At 41.8% G+C, this 22,779-nt stretch overlaps 1 protein-coding gene across 1 annotated transcript in view; it reads left to right on the top strand.

Moving 5' to 3' along the window:
• The window catches only part of ERCC6L2 (ERCC excision repair 6 like 2), a 244,036-nt gene extending 224,388 nt beyond the window's left edge, over positions 1-19,648 (top strand). The window contains exon 19 of the mRNA XM_073633138.1: positions 14,170-19,648. Within this exon, the coding sequence (XP_073489239.1) occupies positions 14,170-15,040 (871 nt within the window). The 3' untranslated portion in view covers positions 15,041-19,648. The remainder of the gene's footprint in view (positions 1-14,169) is intronic.
• Positions 19,649-22,779: the final 3,131 nt, after the last annotated feature.

The raw sequence follows: 22,779 nt of genomic DNA, 5'->3' as shown, positions 1-22,779 counted from the left end.
GCAACTAGGACTTGCTACTATACTTACCTTGTGTTTTTGTGCTTTGGTCAACCTACCACTAATGCCCCCAATACTACCCTCTGGAATATCTTCCGCGCTGACTATCTCTACCTCTGAACCCTCCCCCCATCGCCTAGTTTAAAAACCCCTCTAACTTTTTGGCCATCTTCATTCCTAGCAGATCTGCACCCTCCTCATTTAGGTGCAGTCCGTCCCTTCTATAGTACCGGTTATCGACTGAGAAGTCGGCCCAGTCCTCCTGGAACCCAAACCCCACCTTACTACACCAGCTCTTCAGCCACTTGTTTACTTCCCCAATCTCCCTCTGCCTTTCTGGTGTGGCTTGATGTACCGGTAGTATTCCTGAGAATACTACCTTGGAGGTCCTTTTCCTCAATTTATCTCCTAAGTCCCTAAAATCGTTCTTTAGGACACTCCATCTGCCTCTGACTTTGTCATTGGTGCCAAGGTGCACCATGACAGCTGGGTCTTCCCCAGCCCCTCCCAGTAATCTGTCCACAAGATCCGTGATGTGCCGAACCCAAGCGCCCGGTAGACAACATACTGTTCGGCGCTTAAGGTCTTGGTTACAGATTGCCTTCTCTGTCCTTCTAAGAATTGAGCCCCCTACCACCAGGATCTGTCTTTCCTTTCCCTTCGCTCCCCCCACTCTCACTGGAGGAGTTCTTCCCCCAGCAGCTAGGAGAGTCCCTCAGCTCCAGAAGTGCTGGTCCCTGACTGGTTTCACCAATGTCACTCAATGGAGCATACTTGTAGGGATGCTCCAGTCCTGGATTGGCCTCCCTGGCACTTCCCCCTCTACCCTTCCTGACTGTCACCCATCTACTCTTTGCTAGTGCTTGCACCTCTTTGCCTCCACCCGCCTCTGTGCTGGCCCCTGCCGGCACCTGCCGTGTACGTTCCTGGCTCTCCTTTAGTATGGAGGGACTTCTCAGTGCTGACAGTTGCTTCCCCAGATTCAGAACCTGGGCTTCCAGGGAAACAATGTGCTTACATTTTGCACAGCAGTATTCGCCCTTGATCAGATGATCAAGGAACGCATACATGCAGCAAGATGTACAAAGAGTCGCCTCTCCACACCCACCGGGCATCGTACCTGTTAAATTTAGTGAGGATTGGGGATTATACCCTGTCCAAATTACCTAACAGCTAGCTTCCTGGCACTAATACTCAAGACAATACACAGGTACACAACAAGACAATACACATTCCTCTCCCTTTTCCCAGCTACAAAGTGCTGTTTATTATAGTCATCACCTCTTTGAGGCGAGTTTCTGAACTGGCGGCCTGCGCATTCTAGTCCTGCTTTTGGTGCTTTCTGATGCTGTACTTTACTGTCTGTCTGTCGCAGGGGCCATCCAGACCACCACCGTGCAACTTTACTGAGCCTGTGCCTCCATAGTTAGCAGGAGAGTTCTGAGCTGTGAGACATTCATGTGTCATACGCTTTGTACTTTGGGGCCACAACACTTTTTTTTTTCTGTTGCTTGCCTAATTGAGGGGCCATGACACTTTTTTAAAATGTTGCATGTCTTTAATGGCTGGACCGTGACACTTTTTTAAAAAGTTGCATGCCTTTTTTTTATTTATTTATTTATTTATTTTAATTCTGTGATTTGTTCTGTTTACAATGACACTAAAATTATGATTCTGGTGCAAAGCATTGAAAAGTTATTTACAAATGAAATAAAGTTTTTTTTTTTGTTTTTTTTTTTTTGTTTTTTTTTAGTTTTGCACTTTTTAAAATGTGAAATATATGTTAAATGTGCAAATATGTTTACAAACAAAACAAATGAACACCAAAACGTTTAAATATTAGTAATAGAAATGAACAAAAAAAATAAATAATCATGAAAATGATAATTTAATGGACAAGGAGTTATCCAAAGCTGAGAAGAGTAAACTAAGAGATTACACAGAGAAACATTTTATTAACCACTTCTGCCCCGGAAGAATTTACCCCCTTCCTGACCGGGCCATTTTTCGTGATACGATACTTTTTTTTCCCCCACAAATGGAGCTTTCTTTTGGTGGTATTTGATCACCTCTGCGGTTTTTATTTTTTGCGCTATAAACAAAAAAAGCGACAATTTTGAAAAAAAAAATATATTTTTTAGTTTTTGCTATAATAAATATCCCCAGAAATGTTTTTAAAAATCAAATTTCTTCATCAGTTTTGGTCAATATATTTTCTTCTACATATTTTTGGTTATAGAAATCGCAATAAGCGTATATTGATTGGTTTGCATTTTTATTATTTTTTTTTTTACTAGTAATGGCGGTGATCTGCGATTTTTATTGGGACTGTGACATGGTGGAGGACAGATCGGACACTTTTGACACATTTTTGGGACCATTGATATTTATAAAGCGATCAGTGCTATAAAAATGCAGTAAATGTCACTGGCAGGGAAGGGGTTAGCTCTAGGGAGCTATCAAAGGGTTAACTGTGTTCCCTGGGTGTGTGTTCTAGTAGGGGGATGGGACTGACTAGAGGGGAAGACAGATCGTTTCGTTGTTCCTAGCTAGTAGGAACACACGATCTGTCTCTCCTCTCCTCACAGAAAGGGGATTTGTGTGTTTACACACACACGTCCTTGTTCTGGCTCTCGTGCCCGCAATCGCGCGTGGTCGGCGGTCATCGCGACTGCCGGCCACGCACATCGGTTCCCCCGCAGTGCGGCGGCGGGCGCACGCCTGCTATCCCTGCTTAAAGGGCCGGCGTACAGCTATGATGGCTCGCGGGAACGTGCCGACCTGCCACAGTATAATAACGGTGGCTGGTCGGCAAACATTTAAATTTAAAAAAATAAAAGTACTTTTTTTTTTTTTGCTTGTGAGGTTGCTTTAACTGGCTTAATTTGCAGATCAAAAATGATCCCTTTGATCTGCGGATGAATGAACAGAATGCTAGAAAAGTAACAGTATGTTACATTGTATTTTTCTGTAGCCTGTGAGCAAGTGTTATTTAAAAACACTGTCAGGCTGCTTTTTTTTCCACAGTTATGGGCCCATTCACAGTGCGGGAAAGCCACATTACTGTGCGGTTTCCCGCACCGCATTCCAATCATACTTTTCTTGCGATCTACAGCGGGTGTCAGTGCAAAGTTAACAACACCCCTAACGCAGGTCGCAAACCGTTGCAGTGCCTTTCAAAAGGTAGTGCGTTTTCCATTCAAAAAAAAAAATTTGCTGAAATCACAATACACAGAACTGCATGTGGACCACACAGAAACCACACGGCGTTACTGTGCGATTTCAGTGTGTGATTTCCTTCTCTGTGTACACAGCAATGTGGCTTTGTACTGGGAAGGGGAGGCTGGGCATTAGGACATGCTACACATGTCCTGTGTAAATGATGACCTTTTTTTGGGTGTGCGTGTAGCATGCCCAAAGTCTATAACTAGTTAAGCAATTTCAGCCTCGGAAGATTTACCCCCCTTCCTGACCAGGCCATTTTTTGCGATACGGCACTACGTTACTTTAACTGACAATTATACATTTATTGTATCCATGTTACATTTATTAACCTCCATTTCTACCCATGTGGAAGCTTATGTATTTCCATATAAAAGACAATATGGAGGTCCATCTAACCATACCAACAATTGTGTTCTGTACCTATGTGTCAGCTCAAATTTTAAAAATCAGATGCACATAGATAGATGTGGCCTAACATAATGGGTATGATCACTGGGCGGTCACATTTAACAGGACTTCTATATTTAAAACTGAAGATATACAGGTACAAATAACGTCGCCCCAGACCTGTATTTCCACCTCTGCGCTATACTTATAAATGTCAAACCCCTAACAAAGCTGCCACTTTATAATAAAGTGTATGAAAACCGAATTCACCAAAGGAAAATTGAGGATGAATAGTGGCGCTGATCCCCAGGTGGTGGGGAGATGTCAGACACTCCTATACAAACCGTGAGCTGAATATAGACGTGACTAAATCAACTAATACTAAATGGGGAAGATTGACATATTATACATCAATAATCCCTAGTGCCCAAAAAAGTATATTAATATGAGCTAGTGAAAAATTATATATATACACAACACCTTGTGAAAGTGGTATACAGATAAATCCAAAGAAAATTATTTAAAATGATATATTTTTAAAAAAAATAATAAAATGATAAAAATATATATATAAAGTCCAAAAATCAATCAATCGTGAAACAAAAAGTGAAACAAAAAATGAAGACAGCCCAAGGAAAAGTGAGGGTGACTCCAAAACTGCTCAGCTGTGTTTTAAAACATCCACCACTCCTCTGTGACGTGAATCCACTCCCTTCTGAAATTCAAACTCACCAGCTTTTAAGGCCTCTCACTCTCGTGTTTGGCCTGACAGAGCTTCTAACCCACCGTCAAGGGGGTCAACATGCGAGCATACACATCAGCGCCACTGTTCATCCTCAATTTTCCTTTGGTGAATTCGGTTTTCAAGGACTTCTATATTGCCAAGGACATTTTGCCATGCATCAACTTGGCTTCCTCTGGGTATAATTCATGGTTTCTTTTACATTATTATTATAGAGGTGAACCCCTGGGTCTGGCAATGATTAAAGTTTTACTAAACCCACAACAGTAAAATCAGTCTGTATATGCAGTAAAGCATGCTTGTTATACTCAACGTGGAACCTAGGGGGCTAATCCTCTGCATTGTGAAAAAAGGCTGTTTGATCCTGTCTTCTCTGATCCTTCCCTTCTTTCACTGTCCCCAATTCATCTCCTGATCAAACAGAGTCTTTGGAGTCACTCTGCACATGCTCCGTTTAGTGTGTATTGCTAGAGAGTTTTTTTTATTTTCTCAGGAGGGTGCATGTAATCAGCACAGGGTCAATTGGTACTGTCAAGACATAGGGTCAGGGGTCCTGCAGTCTCATAGGACAGTCAGAGAAGAATGAAACCCTCCAACAAGCTTTTTTTTTACATTATAACAAACTTTTTATTTGCAAGATTGTACATAATACATGGAAAGCATTGGTACACATGTCTAACATCATACAGAAGATATTCCGTACACAAAGAACATGATACACATATATTTCTATCATATAGTTAGTTCTTTAGGTTCTGATATAATCCGTACACTTCCACACTCATACTTAGTAAGTATCAGGATAAGCACCATTTATGTGCATGTCGTAGACTCTTGTAACCATCTATCCCATATTCTGTTATATTTATTTGGACAACCTCTGTTTATATAAAGGAATTTTTTATATGGAAGGGTTGTGTTAATGTCTCTTTTCCAGTCCACCAATTGAGGGGGTTCGGATCTCATCCATTGTCTGGCAATAATTTTCCTAGCTGAAAATAAAGTTTCATGTAGGAATATTAGTGTGAATTTATCTAGTACATCTGGAAAAATCCCCAGTAGGCATTGCTTTGGGTCAAGAGTTAATGGGGACCCCATGTCGTCATGCAAGAAGATAACTTTGTTTCCAGTAGTCTTGTATCTTATGACAAGACCATATAAGGTGAAAGAATGTGCCTGTTTCAGTTCCACACATTGGACATGTGGTGGATTGACTTCTTTTATATCTAGCTACCCTAAGAGGAGTGAGGTATGCACGATGAAGTATAAATATCTGGGACAGTCTGTCTGAAAGTTTGGGTGAAACCAACTTGCATGTTTCTACGGCCTCCTCCCACTCTTCATCCTCCATCCTTCCAACCTCCATCTCCCATCTTGGTTTCAACGCGTAAGCTAATTTTGCAGAGGTAGGGGCGGATAACATGTTGTAAAAACAGGAAATGAGTTTTTTTTAATCTGTATCCTTGACTATGGCTATAATAGAGTTAGGGGTGGGCTGTGGCAGACCCTGTGAAAACTGCGTTTGGATCTCATGACGGATCTGGAGATAACAAAAAACATTTGATTCGGAATCTGGAACTCCATCTTAAGTGCCTCAAACATTTTAAAAGTTCCATTTGTGAACAGATGGTGCAAATAGTATATGCCCTTGGCTGCCTATAAGTCTGAGTTCTGAATTCCATTAAGCTCCTGCAGCTTGTTATTATGCCAAAGTGGTGTATAGTCATTGAATGATGGTGTCTCTAGTTTAGAAGAAGCCAATTCCCATATGCGTCTATAATGATATAGCAATGATTGTCTATAATCTTTTGATTGTGTGTTCCCTACACCCACCGGTATCCCGTTTATTGGGTCCCCAGTATGCTGAACCCAACGGGGGCTCAGCAGAGTGAGAAAGCGTTCCTTGTCAGTTTTGTCAATGTGAAATAGTTGGGATAGCTGTGACGCAATATAATAATGGTTAAAATCAGGTAGTGCTGTTCCACCCATGTCCGTTGAATTTTTAAGTGTTTGCCAGGAGAGTTTGCGTCTTGATTTCCCCCATATAAATGGTTTAAGTAGTGCTTCTAATAGTTTAAAATACTTGAGGGGTAGATATACTGGAGTATGCCATAAGACGTACAGCACCTTAGGCAGTAGTACCATCTTTATTAAATTGACTCGGCCCCATATTCCTAAAGGGAGGCGGGACCAGACCTGGATCTTAGATTTAATTAGGGAGAATAATGGTTTAATATTCAAGGAAATATAGTCTACTGGGTTCTTGGATATTTTAACGCCAAGGTATTTTATTATATCCACCCGTTGAAGGGGTAAATTAGACTGTGATTCTGTAGGTGGAAAACTATCAATTGGTAATATCTGTGACTTACCCCAATTAATCCTCAAGCCCGAGAATTTCCCAAATTGTTCAATTACGTTAAGAGCTGTGTGTAGAGAGTGGCCAGGGTCTGCCTGGTAGAGGAGAGTGTCATCTGCATAAAGGCTAATTTTCTCAGTAAGGGATCCGAATGTCAAACCTATTATCTCCTGGTTAGTACGGATGGACACGGCAAGGGGTTCCGATGCCAAAGCATACAGCAAAGGCGAGAGCGGGCATCCCTGCCTCGTACCTCTGTTTAGGCCAAATTCCCGGGAGGGGCATTCATTGGCCACCACTCGGGCAGTTGGTTGCTGATATAACAGTTGCACCCATCTGATAAATTTGGGCCCAAATCCGTATCTCTCCATGCATCTCCAGAGATATCGCCATTCAACCGAATCAAATGCCTTGGCTGTGTCTAATGTTACTATCACTCTTGTGCCCACATTATCATGCTTGGCCTGGAGATTGATAAATAACTTCCTTAAATTAAAGGAAGTGTTACGGCCAGGCATAAACCCTGACTGATCCACATGTATAAGGGATAGTATTACTTGGTTTAGACGTTTGGAGAGTACTTTGGCTAATATTTTGACATCTACTTGGAGTAAAGATATGGGGCGGTACGACTCAGGGTATCCTAAATCTTTCCCTGGTTTGGGTATAAGTACGATCGTGGCCTCTCTTATGGATGCAGGTAGTGTTGAGGTTTCGAACATAGTATTATACAGAGTCAGGAGTTTGGGTGTAAGTATCTCAGAAAAGTGTGCATAAAATTCAATGGGCAAACCATCAGACCCCGGGGATTTGGACCCAGCAAAGTCTGTAATAGCAATCTTTATTTCCTCCACCATGAGGGGTGCCTCAAGAAGTTCAAATTGACTCTCCGAGAGTTGTGGAAGTATGATGTTGCTCAAAAACGGATCCATTATTGTCGTATCCTCCGAGACCGTCGATGTATAAAGTTCTGTAAAAAAATCTCTAAACTTGGAGGACACGACAAAAGGATCCGTGATCGGCTCTCTATCCTTATCGTGAAGCATAATTACAATTGGGGGTTTGTCTTCACTATGAACAAGATATGCAAGCAATTTACCTGCTTTTTCTCCATGTTCAAACCACCGCTGTCTATTGAAGAATAATTTCTGCTTGGCTTTTACATATTGCATCTGGGACAGCACTCTGTAGTTTGAGTATTAGCATTTGTTATGGATGGGTCAGCTATATATGCTTGTTCTGAGAAGGATAGTTCTATGATTGCTTTATCTAACGCTTCCGCGGAGTTTGTTTTAATCTGATTAATGCGTGAGGTCAGGACAGCCCGGACATGCAACTTAAACGTGTCCCATACTACTGGCGCGGGAGCAGAATGTTCATTGTCCGTAAAAAAACGAGTCCATTTCACCTCAAGCATATCATCTTCTGGCAGCAAGGACAACCAAAATGGGTTCAAGCGCCAGGCCCGCTTCTGCTTGGCAAGGACACGCTAAGAGTAATAGAGTAAAAGCTATGATCAGACAACAGCCTAGGTCCAAAGGACACTGTCAATAGTCTAGGTAAAAGTTGTTTAGACATCAGAATGAAATCTATTCGGGACATCGAGTTATGCGTGGAGGAGAAACATGAATAAGCATTAATATGTGGAAATTTATGTCTCCATGTATCAATTAGATGAATGGATGAGGTTATTTTATGTAGTTTAGTGTCATTTGTCCTTATTGCAGCTACTGTCATTGGGCGAAGTCTGTCTAGGGTATCGTTCATTGTGGAATTAAAATCCCCCATCCATATTGCTTGCACTGTGGGGTATCTTGCCATGAAGGAGACACCCTCCAGTATTATAGTAATAGAGAATGGAGGGGGGACATAGAAAGCTAAGATTAGGAAGGGTTCTCCGTATAGTTTAGCAGATATAAAAACATATCTGCCCTGAGGGTCTGTGCATATCTCTCCTGGCTCAAAGTGTATGGATTTTGCAATTAAGATAGATACACCTCTGGAATGGAATGTAAACGTTGAGTGAAATGCCCATCCTACCCAGGGGCGACGTAGGGCCATCTGTAACTTACCGTCTATATGGGTTTCCACCAATGCTATTACATCAGCCCTCTGTTTCTTTAGGAATGTGAAGGTTGCCGACCTCTTAAGCGGTTCATGCAAGCCCCTCACTTTCCAAGTAAGGAATTTTATAGACGCCATATGGAGTTCTCACAGATCAATTTCAGTATTAAGGTGTGTACCCTGAGTCTCACCAGTATCTTTAAACAAAAATTATGTATGAGTATGTACAGTACTACAAAATATAACAGCAAAGGCAAATTTTCAATATTATTCAAAAAACTATATTGATTCAAAAAGTGTAAATATAGTACTTCTTGCATTTTAAAAAGTAACTTAAACATTTCCCCTCCCCTCTCCCTCCCAGCCCTGCACTGACCCCAACCTGTGTGGGCATACTTCCCAAACAAAACTGAAATTGAAATCCAGGAAAAAACAGTCAGCTTCATCTGAAATAAAAGAAAAAACCAGGGTAGCCGTTGGGTTTTAGAGCCCGGGGTAAACATATCCCACAAAATCATGTATAAAGAAAATAGTTGCGTGTATTCTCTGGGAAAGATAAATGTGTGTAATTGTAGTTGAGCGGCTTCATTCCAGGTTCGGTGACTGATTTCCCTAAAGGTGCGTGGGGCAAAGTCACGCTGCACCATACATGTGTTCTGTAGGACTATTACTGACCCGAGGCTCCGGTCGTCAAAATAATAAGTGATAGCATGTAGTTTCTCCTGAGGTATTTAGAGCAAAGTCCCTCATGTTGTAAGAAAAGAGGCCCGCGGTCCCCTGCCGCAGTACACGGCCATGTGCTGTATGTGTTGGGTTATTCATTCTCTTTCCTGTTATCTCGGCGCTCCAGCCAGGCAATGGCATCTTCAGGGGTTTCAAAGAAAACGGCTCGGCCATCATCCTCCACACGAAGGCGTGCGGGGAATAACATTGAGTATTTAAGATTTTTGATGCGCAGGCGCCTCTTGGCTTCGGTGAAGTTTTGTCTGCGCTTCTGTACTTCAGTGGAAAAATCAGGGAAGATGGCTACCTTTACGTTGTCAATGGGTATATTACCTTTCAACCTTGCCATGCGTAGCGTTGTGTCACGGTCTTTATAATTTAGCAATTTGGCGATAAATGTTCGGGGTGGGGCACCTTGTGGTGGTGGCCTAGCGGGCATACGATGTGCTCTTTCGACAGCAAACGTGGACGAAAAGGCCTCCCTGCCATACGTTGTAATTAGTAATTGTTCCAGGAATGTGGTGGGGTCTTTCCCCTCCGTCCCCTCTGGCAGGCCAATGAAGCGAAGGTTGCACCTACGAAGCCTGTTCTCCATGTCATCCTGCTTTGCCAGGAGTTGATTAATCTGATATTGCATGCGTTCAGAGGTAGTCTGTAATGGCGGGATCGCATCCTCCACCTCTCCTAGTCTGGTCTTAGATGTCTTAACTGGCTCCTTAAGCTTATGTAGGTCTTGTCGGACCAGGGAGACATCTACCTTCACCTCCTCAATTTTGGTCGTGAGGGCGGCCTGGAGTGCGGAGATGGCTTCTAGCACTCTATCTGTGTCTGCGCCCGCTACCTCTCTCCCCTCTGAGGTGGTGCCGCCATCTTCCCCCAGGCTGTCTTTATCCTGTCGGCGGTACTTATCAAGTTTGGCAGCCGTGTCGGTCTTGGGTTTCGTCGGGGCCATAGCTGTTAGTAAGAGGCGGCAGACGCAGCTGGCTGAGCGGTTGCGGAGTTGGTACAGAGGGTGAGCTGGGGGAGTTTGGAGGTCAAGAACAGCAGGATAGTCACCACACGTTTCGTCTAGGACTGGTCTTGAGTCCCCGTTCACCCCCAATGGGCCCGAGTGCCCCCAGCAGATTTGAGTAGGGACAATGCTTTGGCGGGGAAGGGCACTGGGATTGTCAGCCGGGGTTCAGATCAGGCAGAGGAAAGATGGGAGGGTCAGGAGTGTCCAATATAGAATAGCAAAATGGGTGCCACTCACCTGGAGGATGCAGAGGTCATCTGTAGGTCTGAGCACTGTGATGTCTCTGGAGGAGTTGCAGGGAGCAGTAGGTGGGTTAAATAATCCACTGTACTGGGTGCAGAGTCCAGGAAGGGAGGATGTGGTGCTGGTGAAGAGGTTGGGAGCACCAAGATGGCCGCCGAGACTAGGCCGAAACCACGGCCCGGATTTGAGGTTGTCACTGTGTGGGGGAGCACTGTTCAGTTCGGGCTCCCAGTCAGGATCTGGTGCAGGAGGATCAGCTTTTGGTTGGGGAGCCAAGCATCAGAGGGGCCAGAATGCAGCACTTTTAAAGAGGCCTGGAGGAGCAAGATGGCCGCCGGAGCTCCGGACCAGGCCGAAGCCGCGGCCTGGATTTGAGTCCACCGCCGCACGGAAGGGTACCGCTCCGTCTGAACCCCCGACCGGAAGCCCGCAGGGCAGGGTTCGCGTGTGGCAGGAGATCCAGACACCAGGGAGGCCAGGAAGGAGTATGGATGAGGGGGCCGAGTGGAGCAGGATGACCGCCGGAGTTGACAAGGCCGAAGCCGCGGCCTGTAGTTGTGATTGCCGCCGCGGAGGAGCGCCGTGCCGCTCGGAACTCCTGTTCGATCAGAGGCCCACCGGGACAGGTCTGTATAGGTGTAGAGTCTTCAGGAGGTATGCCAAGTTGCTGCAGAAGATTGCTGAGAGACAGGATTAATGCGGATACAGGAGTATTGGACAGAGCTCGGGTCTTCCACATCCTACTCCATGCTGTAGCAGGCCACGCCCCCCCCTCCAACAAGCTTTAATCAGACACTGATAGAAGTCACAAGACTGCTATATACTGCTGATGAGAAAGGGTATTTAGCAGTTTATATTTGCTAAAATGATTGCATTTCCATGTTCTTTGTACTGTGGGAAACCAGATATAGCGAATGCAGGGTCCTGATTTAAGTAACACTTTAAGGAAGAAGTTAATCTCTTGTTATGGCAATTTATTAAAGGCAATGTGCAATGTTTTATTTATTATTGCCGGGACTAAAAAAGTATTTCTTTTTATTTCTGTAAGTCCTGAACATTCAGAAAATAATTCTGCATAAGTCTATGCAAAAATGAAAGAATCCCTATTTAATCAGTTATTTATCCATACAAAATCGTTAAATGAATTCAGTTAAACATTATCTAGTTGGTATTTTGTTCCAGCCTCCTACAGCACAATTCCCCGCACATCAACCTTTGAAATGAAAACAGGAAACGGCAGCACTTTTAGCCAATCAGGTTAATGGCATTCCATAGTAATGTGAACCTAACAAGGAAGGTGACTAAATGGAGGAGATCACATAGATCACATTAGCTTTCCATCGGTTTTGCATCTAAAACACACCCACAGCTAATAAGTGGTGAAGTGCCTGATCTCTAATGGCACAATGCTGTTTCTCAGAAGTATAGGGGGATATTTATAAATGAGACTGAGCTCTTCTAGTATCACTTGTTGTACTTGTAGTACTGTTTTGTACTGTGTGGTATAGTTGAAAAGTCTTCCCCTATGTTTATATCTTCATGGGTTCTCAAAAATAAAATAAATATTTAATATTTACCATTTTCTTGGATATTACAATATATAATGTACATTGGAAGTATGCCTTGGAAACATATAGCAGTATACCTTTTGTGGCAATTTCTTTTTGGCGTGATAATTTTATCATTTTTAAAGTGACTTGTTACTTGTCATGACTTGTGTGATCTACTTGACACCCGTTTAGTGTTAATTTAGTCTTTGTGTAGACACATGCCTAAAGGCTTGACATAGTTTTGGCATTGAGCCATGTGTGTAATGAGACTTTGAGAGCATGTTAAAGAATGTAAAAAGTGACCTGGATGCCCCCCCTCAACACTAGCTGTTCCTCTGCTAAATGTAATCAGAACTCTACACATATGTGTTAAGGAAATTACACGTCCAAAAAATGAAATATGGTCTTGATTAGCATTGGGAAACATTTACAGAAATTATCAGTTCCAGTAAAATAAGACTTTTTCCAACAAACACACTTTGGAAAAATGTTTAAATAAATTAAATTCAACCATTGGAATTGTGATAGAACATATCTATCAGAGTTGGCCTTTACATCGCTAGAGCTTACGTATCAGAGTTGGCCTTTTTCATTACTAGAGCATATCTATCAGTGTTGCCCTTTACATTACGAGACCATATCTATCAGAGTTGGCCTTTTTCAACATCACATGATTACAATTTGTTTGGAAGACTGTGTCATTAAGAAAATGTTAACAGCTCACCTGTGTTGTGCTGTTTTTTGTTATTAAAAGGTAAGCTCTAAGCAAACCGCCAAGTACACAACTGATTTACATACTGTATATTCTGTCTTGCCAATCAAAACATTTAATTCTATGTAACCAGTATTGTGATCCAGGCAACCCTGTCAGATAGCACAGACAGGTCCCAGATCTCTCTGCAGCCTATACAGAAGTTGAGCAATACAGTCAGATCTGGGACTCACCCCAGTCTGTAATTTGGGATGCAAGAGGTAGCAGTTCACTAGTAAGCTAGCTCATCTTTCTCTGCTCCTGTCAGAAACCTTCCACTGTTGTATGGATAGTGCTGAGCACCTCTAGTCGAAAGCTTCCAGTGTTGGATGAAAAGCTCTATGCAGTACAAACAGATACACCTTCTGTGAATAAACGTGGAGGGGACTGTGGATCCCTCATTGCTTTTAAAAAAATCTTGGGAGCCACAGTGTTTATATTAAAATGGCTGTATTCAAAATATCAAGTTGTAATTCCGCGTACACACGATCGTAAAATTTGGCCAGCAAAAGACCGATGAGAGCTTTTGGTCGGAAAATGTGACCGTGTGTATGCTCCATCGGACTTTTGCTGGCAGAATTCCTGCCAGCAAAAGCTTGAGAGCAGGTTCTCAATTTTTCGGTCGGATAAAGTTCCTATCCGAAAATGCGATCTTATGTACAATTTCCGACGCGCAAAATTCCTACACATGCTCGTAAACAATTTGACGCATGCTCGGAAGCATTGAACTTCATTTTCTTGGCTCGTCATAGTGTTGTACGGCACCGCATTCTTGACAGTCGAAAGTTCAGAGAATGCAGTGTATGCAAGGCAAGCTTGAGCGGAATTCCGTTGGAAAAACCATCCAAGTTTTTTCCAACGGAAAATCCGCTCGTGTATACGCGGCATTAGCCTAAGTTTATGTTAGTGACATGATACTATGTTGGATCCCTCATTGCTTTTAAGAAAAACTTGGGAGCCACAGTGTTTATATTAAAATGGCTGTATTCAAAATATCAAGTTGTAAGCCTAAGTTTATGTTAGTGACATGATGCAATGTAATATAGTTCATGCATGCTGCATACATTCAGATGTCCAAATAAAAAGAATAACGTGTCTTTTTTTATGTTCTAGGAGACATTTTGAGCAGATGGTGTCATATTTTAAAATGGACTCAGCGGAAGAGCTGGCTCACCACCTTGTGAAAGTAAAATCACATGTACGACAGAGTATGCTCCGAGATTTTTATGTCCATCATCACACAGAAGTGGCAAACTTATACCATGTGCATCTTCCACTTCCTGAAAGCGAGGAAAACAATGTTCCCAAAACTAAGGATGCTCAAATCAGATTGAAAAAAAAACTTAAAAAATCTCACTTACCCGATGAGGCCTTAGGGATGCATGCTAACACTAAAAGTAATGATGTAGAAATGTTGGATATTGATCATGTTGAAAGTGATTGCATTAAACCTTACAAGGAAATTGAAAGTCCTACTATCGCAGAGAAAGAAATGAAGTATCATAGCAATTATCTACAAAAGAAGAGTTTACCTTCTAGAGAATTTGAAATGGCAGAGCCACATACAAGTGCTACGTTTGACCAGATCAAGAATGTCCCGCAAGACAAAAAGAAAGATGAAGCAAACTTTGTCAGTGACTTGCTTGGCGATACATCTATACTTGATGATCTTTTCAGCAATGCCACTCTCCGTCAGTCAGCTGCCTTACCAGTAAGAACCCAGTATGAATTGATCACAGCTAAATCTAAGCACCGCTCTAAAGATTTCTGGGATATCCTTAGTGAACAAAATGATGAAAGTATCAACAGACTCACTGACTTATCTGTGATTGAAAAAGTTTGTGAGACTTCCATTGTGTCTTCAGTGGCTAAGAAAGAAAAGTGGAATGATTCCCTGTGGGTAAACAATGATAAATTTGTATGGAAGAAAACTAAAACAAGCAATCTGGAAGCTCCATCCTCAAGTAAATCATCTAATCCATAATGCATACAGGTTAAGACATTGATCAGGGTGATCTACCTCAAGCACGAAAGCAATCAAGGAAATCAAGCATTTCTACTCTGAAGCAGCATCTTTTTATTTCAGTGTTTTTTATCATGTATTACTAATGTGTTATACTAGAAAAAAAATGTTATACTTGACTGATGTTTGTCCAGAAAACAAAATCTGCAAAAGTGTTTGAAAAGATATATTTCTCCGGTTGCTGGTGAGATGTACATCCTTCCTTTACTTAGTATATTTAAAGCAAGTTCGACATCAGTGCTAATGGCTTCACTCTAACAGTGGAGATTTTATGAGCGTTTCCAGCAGTGCAAGCAATTACAAGGTAGGAGGATTATCAGTAGTCATATTCATGACCTCCTTAGTGCTTAGAATTGTATGGTAAAGTTAACTTGTGGTTCATTTTAATAGAATACACCACAAAATGCCTGCTATTACCTTAATTAATCATAAATGCTCATTGGACAGAGGAATGGCTGTGAATGTAGCCTAGGCATGAAATAGGAGAAAGCCAGCCACTAGTGAACAAAATAAAAAGTTGAAAAAAATCTGAGAAGAGCAAAGAAGATGGCTTTCTGGCAAATAGCAGGCATCTTGTCATTTCTAAATTAAGCCGGACCCTTGCATTTAAAAATGCAGTGTGAGGTCAGTTAAATCCTTTGGGTCATGCTAACAACAACACTACACAACCAAGATCACAGTCGCAGCTGGGGAAAAATGATGTCACTGAGACAAGGGATGGAACTAAAGAATCATCTGGAAGTGATGACATTTTCCTTATAGAAAACAGTACACTTTCAGGTGGCTATGGTCAGTCAATAAAGTGCTCAGTTGGGCCCACAGACAGCATTGCTGCATGTTTATTGTGGCTACCACTTAATGCAAAGCTGTGAGCTTAATTCTTAATTAAATGCTTCTCTCTCTCCTTCTGATCCATAGGCTTTTCCTGCTTTGTCCTGAGCTAAGAGCAATTAGGGTACCTTTCCACTGTGCAAATTAGTTTTGAAGTGACACTAAACTCTGGTTTAAAAAAAACATTCAATTAGAGTATGTATTCAACTCAAAAAGTACATTCTATTGCTCCCAGCCTCCTCCAAATCACAAAATTCCTTTTTGTTTTGGTGCTGTGATCCATCTTCAATTTACAGGGTGGTTTCATTTGTTCCCTGTGGTTCCACTATATGGAGGAACATAGACACCCTCTCTCTTGCTTTCTCTTGACATGTCCTGCTTGTTCCAAACAGATATGAGAGATAAAAAGAGAGATTCAAGTGCTTACGAGGACATTTTAAGGAGGCAAAACACCATAATAAATGATTTCAAGAAAAATAGATTATAGGGCCAATAAGTAATGAATGTGTATGGATTATTTTTGAAGAATTAGGATATTGTTTAGTGTCACTTTATTTCTGCAGAACAGAGATCGTGACATCACCTTCATTCAGAAAATACAAAGCTTCCTGTGAATGATTGAGCAGTACTCAGCACTACGCAATTGTGTTCCAGGAGGGGGGTGGAAGTCCCCATCCTGCTTCCAGAACACAGCACTGTATACTGTATGTATCTTATGCTACATAAACCAGAGTTTAGTGCCACTTTTAAACTAATTTGCCCAGTGGAAAGGTACCCTAATTTGCTCTTAACTCAGCACAGAAGGCACATCTGTTGGTGAAACAAATAGTTTATTTGGACCAGGTTGGTCTGACGGACCAAAACCGATGCTAGGGCAGCTATTGGCTATCAACTTCCTTATTTTAGCCATCACGTACGAATCCATCAGACTTTGATGTGATCTTGTGTAGGCAAGTCCGTTCGTTCGAAAGTCCGTCGGAAGTCCGTCAGAAAGACTATCAGACCTTTGTTGCCGAAAAGTCCGCCCGTGTGTACAGGGCATTAAAGTAATTTTAGCAAATAGTTTAACAGGTACCCACTACACAAAATGTTATGAGGTAATTGAATTAAGCCTTTAAATAGTAATATTTACATCTTGAGAAGGAGGGAAATCAAATGGTCAGTCATATAGCCAAATTACACCTTTAGTAAATACTACCAAAAAATACTACCATGGTTATACAGAATATAGAGTTGTAGCTGGATACAGCTTCCAACTACCATGTAAAAAGACCCCTAATAAAGTCTGCATTTGTTGTATGCATGCGTTTCTCACGCCTTGCTTTATTTTATTTGGCCTTACCAAACATTAAAACTTTAAGGTGAGCAGTCGTTAGAAAAAAAAAATGTTAAACTGATGGTCCAAAATAGTAGACACCATGTCGTAGCTGCTCATATCTTTAGTTCCTTGTAGTGCGCCATTCTCTGGGAATCTAGGAGCTACAAGTTCAAACAGAATTAAGTGTTTTACCATGCCACTTCATACTGCAGTGTGATGTATGTGCCACTCCATAAGTCTCAGAAGTGTTTACATTGCATTTTGGGATTTGAGGGGCATGCCAGAGACTTGTATTTTGCATATGGATTGCAGGATTGAGGGCTTTCAGTGTACTTTTCCAAGAATTGAGGCTGCATTCACACCTGAGCGTTTTCAGCTCATAAAACGTCTAAAAAACGCCCAACAAGCAAAATCCCATTAATTTCAATGGCACCTGTTCACATCTGAGCGTTTTGTCACCTGAAACAAAACGCCTGAAAAACGCCCTAAGCTCAGAAAAGAACATGAGCTTCTTTGTGGCAAATTACAGGCGTTTTTCTGCCTTTTACATTGGTTACCTGAACAAAATCGCGGTAAAAACGAGCGACTTTGAAATGCTCAGGTGTGAATGCAGACTCAGATTGGCTTTTCTTTGTAATTTTATATCAGTTGAACACTTTTTTTCTTTTGAAAATGTCTTTAAAACTCGAAGAAGGGACCACATTGTTTGCCATCAGGTCTTTTGTAAAATAATTGTCATTACTGTTCTTTGTTTTTTTGTTTTTCATTTTAAACACTGTGTCATATTGATGCAATAGCAATATTTTACAGGTTATAAAGTATGTTATGGAGTGTTTTATTTTACTGTTGCTTTTTTAATGTATTTATAGTTCCTCATTTAGGCCTCATTCACATGGGCATACTTAAGCCTGCATTTATGTGAAGGGCCATGTATGCCTGAATGGGATGCACAGGTCTGTCACAGACACAGATGCTGCTCCCAATCTGACATTTGTGTGGATGCTGTTTGGTGCACAAAGCTGGTGCATGGAGGGGCAGCACCCCACGCATCTGCTAAAATGCAGCGTGTTTCTCTTTGGGTCAAGAACACATGATTTTGAGCATGTTCCCCAGGCGCAGAGATGTGAACCTAGCCTTAAAGCGGTTCTAAAGGCAGAAGGTTATTTTATCTTAATACATTCTATGCATTAAGATAAAAATCCTTTAGTGAGCAGAAGCCCTCCTAATACTTACTTGAGCCCCATCTCAATCCAACGATGTTGCACGAGAGCCTCGGCTGTCCAGGACTCTCCCTCTTGATTGGCTGAGACACAGCAGTGGACGCCATTGGCTCCTGCTGCCGTCAGAGTCAGTGAACCAATGAGGAGGGAGGTGGGTAGGGCCGAGCTGCAGCTCCATGTCTGAACACACAGACAGAGCAGCCCTCGGCTCGGGTGATAGCAAGATGCTTGCTGTGGGGGGCAGGAGGGAGGCGCCAGGAGCAACAGTGAGGGACCCGGGAAAAGGAGGATCTGAGCTGTTCTGTGCAAAATCACTGCAGACAGCAGGTAATTATTACACGTTTGGTATTTTTAAACAAAAAAAAAAAACTTTAAGATCACTTTATTCACTTGTGTTATGTTGGCATAATGTTAAATATTTTTCAGGCATCCTAGATTTGTCAACTTAAATGTTGTAAAGCAGTTGCATGTGGATAGTTTGAAAACATGTAAAGTTACTGTATACTGTTTTGGTAGAGCAGTATTCAACATGAAATCCTGATTATAACTGCACTGATTATTCTAAATGTATACCAAGAATTGTGTAATTTTATTAAAAAGCAAAGACACAAACAATAGTTGTGTTTTTAATCTCCTTTTTTTTTTCTCTGTAAAGAATCATACAACCTGTATAAAAAATCTATTATGTTGCTTGTCTTTTGTGGGAGATGGGTCATAGTAAAAGAAAGCTGGAGGAGTGGAGGGTATTAACATGCATTTTCCTTCTTCATCTGTTTTTACTAAAATGTATTTTTTTTTACTAAATGTATATGATAGAAAACTTGAGAAGGAGCCTAAAATGTGTCTAGTAGAGCTTCTAGCCATTGTCTTTTACTTAAAGTGTATGCAAAGCCAAATATGTTTAAAACCAGATTAATTTTTGCTGTTTGTGTTCTTTTGGGAATGCCCTAGATATGTAACAAATTCTCCTTTTAGACAGCTGTGACCATAACAGGTGTCCTCCTTGGAAGTATTACTTACCTCTTGTTTTGGTGACAACTCTAAAATTAGGGGTTCCCCTCACTTTCTATTCCGGTGCAAATGGCCATTAAGACAAATAGAGAGGGAGAATCTACGTAGCTGTGACAAAGGCAGCTGTTTTATTTCTTCCACACACTATCCAAAGCTGGAAAAAAAAAACTATATTCTAAATAGTATCCATGAAATGATCATTGCATTATTATTAATGAATTCATTAAAAAAATTTAAAAAGTTCTGTTTTTAAAGACCCTCAAAAAAGCAAAGTTCTTTGTTTTTGTTTGTCAGTAATGATTTGCGCAAACTTAACACCATGCTACCTACTCATGATTATTACCCACTATCTTCTAGTAGTGATGTACCAATGAGTTGCTTTCATACAGTGATTGACAAAATAAAATTTCAAGTCACACTCTGCTGCAATATTATCCTGCTTATTGTATATGTCTGCAAGGGAAAAAAAGTCACAAACTGTAATATAAAGGTTAGTTTTTATGTACAGTGGGGACGGAAAGTATTCAGACCCCCTTAAATTTTTCACGCTTTGTTATATTGCAGCCATTTGCTAAAATCATTTAAGTTCATTTTTTTCCTAATTAATGTACACACAGCACCCCAATATTGACAGAAAAACACAGAATTGTTGACATTTTGACAGATTTATTAAAAAAGAAAACTGAAATATCACATGGTCCTAAGTATTCAGACCATTTGCTCAGTATTTAGTAGAAGCACCCTTTTGATCTAATACAGCCATGAGTCTTTTTGGGAGAGATGCAACAAGTTTTTCACACCTGGATTTGAGGACCCTCTCCAGTTCTGTCAGGTTGGATGGTAAACGTTGGTGGACAGCCATTTTTAGGTCTCTCCAGAGATGCTCAATTGGGTTTAAGTCAGAGCTCTGGCTGGGCCATTCAAGAACAGTCACGGAGTTGTGAAGCCACTCCATTATTTTAGCTGTGTGCTTAGGATCATTGTCTTGTTGGAAGGTTCGGCCCAGTCTGATGTCCTGAGTTCATTAAAAACCAAAGGATCAGTATTTTTTGGAGACAAGTGGATTATACTGCTGCTTACAGGAGGTTTGATGGTAGCAAACAAAGCAGTTTGTCAGCCAGCTATAACCTTCCAACTCCCATCATGCTCCAGTTGTGTGGAAAAGCTATAGCAGGAGTGGATCATAAAGGCAGAGGGGTGGGACCCATGTCCTTTAACAAACTCCAAGAGAAGGATTTTACAGTAAGTACATAAATCCTATTTTCCTTATAGTTTATTATGAGACACAAGAAAACAAAAGTGTAGCGCTAAAAAAAGTTTAAAATGTCCAATGTCAGGATAAAAAATAAACCAACAGTTCTGGGTATAGAATGTGGGAGGAAATCCTCCATATGTGTGTTGATCCTAATGATAGGGAGTCCTCAGAAGTTATGTGACTTCAGACAAGGAGCACATCAACAGGTATATGACATCTGGAGTGAAGACAGACACACCACCACCGACAATGAAGAGGCTTACCATGTCTAATGGACCCAAAGGGGCATACGCCGAGTTGGGTCAGACAAGGCTTAGGTGGTCAGTGGCTGTAGATGATCCAGAGGGATGGTGTTCTTGGGATGAACCATAGGCTGGTGTGTCCCTCAGAGTGGTATTAGGAACCCAGTAGTGGTGATGACAAATAGGAAAGAAGGAGGAAAGGCCACATAGTGTAAATTCATAAACAAATGTAGAATTTATTAAAAATTTAGACATACACTCACATGTAAATTCTTTTTAAAACAGCGCTGTGAAAATGTGGCGGCAGTGGGGTCCTACCCCTCTTAGACGTCGTCTAAGATTATGAGACACAAGATCGGTATTAGTTCTTAGACGAACCGGACATCCAAAAGCAGTCCAACTGAGGGGTGGGCAACACGGAAAAAAAAAAATGCTAACAAGACCTCTAACAGGGTAACACTGGGGTAGCTTGCAGCTCAAGAGCTACCTGAAAGACCTCAGGTCCAAATCAAACATCAGAAGAGGCCTGAAAATCCAAGCGAAAACTTGGTAAACTCTTGAACAGAATACCAGGCGGAAGCCTTGCAATTTTAAAAAACAAGATGCCGGATGCTAAAGCCCAAATGGCACTCGCTGATCTAGCAGAGTGTGCCTGACAGGAAAAGGTGGAACCCTCATCCTAAACCTATAGCTGAATAATAAGCGACCTAAGCCACCTAGGAATTGAGGAATGAGAGGCAGGCTGTTCCTTACTGGGACCTTCAGAAATGACAAAAAGGGGGTGAGTCCAATGGAAATAAGCCGCAGCCCAGAGATAAACTCTCGAACACCACATCCAAATAATGAAGGGATATCTTCTTGAGATGTACCAGGACATTGCAGAAAGATGGAGCACGATGCCCTGATTAAGGTGCATGGGATAGCCACCTTAGGCTTCATGACAACCTCTTCTTTGTGTGATACAAGGAACGGTGTTCTGTAAAAGATAAAGTTGCTAGCTCAGAAACTTGCCTCACAGAGGTGATGGCAACATGAAAGCTACCTTGTACTTCTAGTAGACAGAAAAATCCCTCTGATAGGTTCAAAGTGTGGATTAGAAAAGCCAATGGAACCAGATTGAGTCACGGGTGGACACACAGATACAGCTGCATGAGCAACACCCTGGACAAAGGCTTTTACCAAACACTGAGAGGAAAGCAGTCTTTGAATAGAATCGTGAGGGCCAGTATCTGGACTATTAATGACACTCAAAGCCAAATGTTGACCAGGCCAGACTAATAAAAGGCCAGGGTGCATCCCATAGAGTATCTCCTAGGATAGAAATTACTTGCCTTGTACCATGAGAAGTACGCTTTCCATGTGCAATGGTAGACCTTGTGAGAGAATGACTTCCAAGTTTTCATTACTGTAGTAGTACTGGAATCTCTGGACTTCAACAGCAATTTAGTAAAGCCAGCAACTGTGAAGCAGGGTGATAAACTGGTCCTCAGACAGAAGATTCATGTCACACTCATCTGTTCAATGCTCCAGTGCAGGGTCATTCCCTATGTGTGCAACCACCAGCTTTCTGATCCCTACAACCCTGCAGCCAATCACAGAGGGGATACTGTCTTAAAAGGCTAGCATGCGGTTTGCTCAGTGTTCGAGCAATGCATCCACACACTAGCAGCCGAACCGCCTGTTTCCCAATGCCTTTCAGTGTTGTCTCTGTGACCCCCAATGTTCCCAGTGTCTGTGCAGTCTGTACCAAGCTCATGTGTGCCCCCATCAGCATTCCTCATTGTTAAGTGCCAGCCTTATGTTCCCAGCATATCCCAGGCAGC

This window comes from Aquarana catesbeiana, linkage group LG01 (assembly GCF_042186555.1).
Source record: "Aquarana catesbeiana isolate 2022-GZ linkage group LG01, ASM4218655v1, whole genome shotgun sequence".
Classification (NCBI taxonomy): domain Eukaryota; kingdom Metazoa; phylum Chordata; class Amphibia; order Anura; family Ranidae; genus Aquarana; species Aquarana catesbeiana.
This window is presented reverse-complemented; position numbering and strand designations above follow the sequence as displayed.